This window comes from Sinocyclocheilus rhinocerous, unplaced genomic scaffold (genome assembly GCF_001515625.1).
Source record: "Sinocyclocheilus rhinocerous isolate Xijiao unplaced genomic scaffold, SAMN03320098_v1.1 scaffold1694, whole genome shotgun sequence".
Lineage (NCBI taxonomy): Eukaryota > Metazoa > Chordata > Actinopteri > Cypriniformes > Cyprinidae > Sinocyclocheilus > Sinocyclocheilus rhinocerous.
Genome location: NW_015626863.1, coordinates 1,088,970 through 1,093,642, shown reverse-complemented (window position 1 = coordinate 1,093,642; position 4,673 = coordinate 1,088,970). Strand labels below are relative to the sequence as shown.

The 4,673-nt window shown below is 37.5% G+C and overlaps 1 protein-coding gene across 1 annotated transcript in view; it reads left to right on the top strand.

Annotated features, from left to right (window-relative positions):
* Window positions 1-1,940, top strand: part of LOC107717520 (C-C chemokine receptor type 7-like) — a 6,315-nt gene extending 4,375 nt beyond the window's left edge. Inside the window, exon 2 of the mRNA XM_016524295.1 lies at window positions 558-1,940. Coding sequence (XP_016379781.1) covers window positions 560-1,819 — 1,260 coding nt within the window. The 5' untranslated portion in view covers window positions 558-559 and the 3' untranslated portion in view covers window positions 1,820-1,940. The remainder of the gene's footprint in view (window positions 1-557) is intronic.
* Window positions 1,941-4,673: the final 2,733 nt, after the last annotated feature.

The following is a 4,673-nucleotide window of genomic DNA, read 5'->3' as shown; positions in this document are numbered from 1 at the left end:
GGCTTTGAGTATGAATGAAACATACACTGCATGGAGTGTTTTGCCCTCCGCGATGTTCATCTCGGCTTATTCTGTGTCCGAATAAAACATCAGATCATGCACAGACTATCCTGTCTCTTTGAATTTAAATCTATATTTATTCACACCGGCTCTTGAAACCCTCTATGCGAACACACTTGCCCGAAAAAGTGCGGGGGACGAATTTACGTGATATTAAAAGTGGGGGGGACACGTCCCCCGCGTAATCTACGCCCCTGACATTAGGCATTTATGGCCCATATATTATTTATGATAGAGTATATTGAGAATATGGGAAAACATATCAGTTTTACTAAGCAAACATGCAGTTTGGTTCAGTTGTTAGGCTATTAATATGGCTAACAATTATACTAGCCTTTTACTTGCTAAAGATGTATGAACTATCAATTAAAATGCAGAAGGCATGAAGTAGATTGTGTACAACAGGGTTTTTTTGATCATGTTCATCATTTAGAAGCCTTAAAAATTAATGTATCAAATATGATAACCCGATGAACTGTTTTTGCCATGTTTTACAGGTATGGAGAGCTTTGATTCAACTACCGATGATTTAACATCACTTTTAGGCTCCACTTATGATTATGAGCCCAATTTAACTGATATTGATTCCGTCACCGACGCCAACGTCACTGACGTCGCTGAGCTGTGTGAAGCCAGCAGAGAACAAGAGCTGATTATTACTGCTGTCCAGACCATGGTCTTCCTCATCGTCTTCTTCTTAGGTGTAATTGGTAACGGGCTGGTCATTGCCACCTTCGCACGGTACCGTCGTCTACGTCTACGCTGCATGACCGACGTCTTCCTGTTCTACCTGTCTCTGTCCGACATGCTGCTTCTGCTGACTCTTCCCTTACAGACGGGAGAGACGCTTATCGGCAGCTGGGATTTCGGAGAGGGGCTGTGTAAGCTAAACCGCGGTATGTATGCCATCAACACCTATGGAGGCCTGCTGCTGTTGGCGTGCATTAGCGTTGATCGCTACCTGGTGGTGGTTCGCACCAGGACTGTGCGGAAGAAGAGTTCTGGGACGCTGTTTTACAGCACAATGTCTGCGCTTGGAGTTGTAGTAACTTCTATTTTCCTGAGCCTGCCAGACCTGCGCTTCAGCTCCGTGGAGAACGACATGGGTTCAGACGTCTTCTTGTGCGATATGAAAGTTTGGGGCGATGAAGTGAGTAAATGGAAGCTGTGGGCCCAGATGGCAAAGATCGCAGGATTCTGCATCCCTTGCGTGGCGATGGTGGCGTGTTACGGCGCGATTGGACGCGTCTTGATCCGTGCCGGTGGCAAATGTTGGCGTAGACAGAGGACTTTGCGTCTGATGGCACTTCTGGTGGTTCTTTTCCTCCTGTTCCAGCTTCCTTACACTGTGGTGCTTCTGATTAAAATATTCACACCCACTCCGAAACACTGCGAAGACTGGACCAAGTTCCACCTTCAGGAAAACATAACACGCAATCTGGCATACGTGAGGTGCTGCCTGAACCCTTTGCTCTACGCACTTGTTGGCGTCAGATTCAGAAACGACATTATCAGGCTGTTGACTGATGCCGGGTGTTTATGCGCATGCATGTCCCATATAACACCTCAGCATGACAACGGAAGCTCCGTTACACCATCGTCTCCAGCTCCAACCATACTTTCACCCATCCCTACTTACCTGTCCGCCAAGAAAACACCTGGCCCAAACACACCTGCTGCAAACACAGCTGAAACATTCATTTTTCCAACACCTACATCTGGTCAAATGAATTCGGTTATAAGCTGGTGTCATCAGTGATTTAGCTGCACATCAGAGGATCTGCAATTAATCACTTATTGGTTTAAAAGTGAAAAGAGACAGAGTTGCATGTACAACAAAAGCTTTTATATCTTTCTCTCTTTTTTTAGCTTTATGTACAAACACCGTAAAAAATTAAATCTTACTGAGGCTCATAATATGCTTTTTAGAAATGTTCTTTTCTGTATTTTAGATCACTATGTTAGACGAAAAATTACGAAAAAATTAGTGTTTTAGAAATATCTATCAGGTAGAATTTCATTTTGTAATAAAAAAATATATTTTGCTATAAGTAGCCGAAATGTGCAGATTTTACCATTAAAATAAACACTTTTGTTGTATGTGTGTTATTCTCTGCTTTAATCTAAATACTTTTTTACCTGAATTCAATACTACTGATATCAATGAACTTTTTTATAATTTCATAATGGAATATATGGAACTTTCAGCACTTAATTTGTCTTATTAATATGCTACATTTGGCAAAACATTAACAACATCGAGGTCTTTTTAGCAGTATGTTCGCGCCACCTTGTGGTAAAATCTATGTGAAGCAATGGAATAATGTACAAGACTTAGGATAAACAAATATAAATTACGAATAATAAATGGATATAATAACAAAAAGACAGATGAAACAGATTCATATATATATATATATATATAATGTGAACATCTATTCATCTATAATAGGCTTGTTAAAAGCATCTATTAGTATCAACCTAAGGCACTGCTAATTAACTAAGTTTAAAACATGTTACATTTAATGAGATCAGTAGCTGGCACTGGAACAGCTAGTGAACTTGTTTAATTAGGGTTGATATAGTGACTTAACTCAATTTTACCTCAGAAACATCTGACCAGCATCCGACACACTACACAGAAACTCAGCAATCGATGCGAAAGTAGCTAAAACGCTACGACGCACGCGTAAGGTCACGTGTGTCATCAGGAAATGAACACTTTACGTTACTGCCATCTGGTGGTCGAATGGATAATGCGCACCTATACAACTGCTGGGTCCCGTTTACAGTGTTGATTTCACATTTGGTTTTGCAGCTAATTCTTTAATAAAATCAATAAATACAATATCTGCCATCTATCTCTTTTGATTATTAGAAAATGTAGCATCCTTCTGGATGGAATTAGCAGGCAGTATTTGCAGTGATAATAGTCTACAACAGCTGCTAAGCAGGGAAGGTGGGAAGATTAGAAGTAGGCTAACTCTTCCTGCAATGATTGCTCAGCTTTCAGCTGTATGCAAGACATTTGTGATGAAGTTGTTTGTGACTATATCACTAAAATCTATATAAAAAACATAACTACGTAGAAAAAAGTTGAAATGGGTTTAATAAAAGCTCAAACACAATACAAATTAGTGTACACATGCAAAAACACCAACAAGGTATAAACTGCAACAAAAATCTTGTATGAAAGATACATACATTCAAATACAAACAAGGCAAGTCTAGAGTACAACAGTTCAAATTTGGTGTCGAAATGTCAGATTCTCATGCTTTTATCCAAACATCTGCATCTGGAAAAATCTTTCACAAATTTTTGTTAAAGTCGGTATGAAATCAAAATTGACGATGAATTACAGTTTAAGTCACTTCCTTGTTGGCTTCACGAGAGAGAGCGGGAGGTTGCCGCTTGGTACTTATGCACTATTCTATGACGTTTTGTATTATAAATAGTGCGAGTAGTGCGTTCACACTGAAAATTCCCAAATTAAAAAGTGCACTCTAAATACCCGGTCTTCACATTAATATAAATGGCTGATATTTTTTTTAATGATTACACGTTTAATGATTACTTTACTAACAATACACCCACATTAAACTCAAATTCACTGATTAATGGGATCTTATTTCATGCTTTAACAGGTGAATTTCAACTTAATATATATATATATAATATATACCAAACTTTATAGTTGAAGTTCACTGCGTTTCAGTGCAGCTCTGATGTGGTATTTTATACATATTAATTTGGTCAAAGCTGGCATGCCTTAGTGCAATTTTTATGCTGCATTAAAAAGCTGCTTACTTTTAATTAATTTATTTGTCAAACTATCAAAATTTGTAGACCACCAGATTCTTTTTTTAATGATTCAAATCCAAAAAGGCGAGAAGAAAACATCTTAATACAAAGAGCCAAAATAAAGATAAAGCACATTTTTGTACATTTAAAAAAGGAGATTTATGCTAAACAGCCCAAAAATATCACCTTCACATTTAACGTCACTAAAAACATTTGTGCATGATGTCAATCCACACGCACACACGAAAACATGAATCCATAAATTCATACCGTATTTTCAGCCAGTGAATCTGCTGTTAACGGATTGTTCAAATCTGCTGGAGAACCAGTAGGTGGCGCAACTGCTCAGTACTGTTTTAATGTTTTGAGCGAGCACTAATTTGCAGAGGCTACTGTGTAACATTTTAATCTTTTAAACTTTTAATCTATTTTTAAAAAGAAATAACTACTTCTATGTGCATTTTGGCATTCATAAAATGTTAGTTTGACCTTTAAACTACAAGGTGAATAATAAAACATAATAGTAAGCACTGTAGTCATATAACAAACACTTTTATTCAAAGCTCCCTATAGCACAATAGAAGGAGAACATATTTAGTACAAATCCTCAGATGCAGTGTAAAGAAACTGCTGTGTCAGCTGAGGCTATTACATTTATTATGGTTACTATGGGCTACCATTTGCATTGCAAATGAACACTGCAGGGACACAATTATGGTGCACTCTCTAGCAAATCATTAAAGAAATTTGTAAAAATAATTTATAAAAAAAATATATATATATATATATATATATAAAAATATAACACATT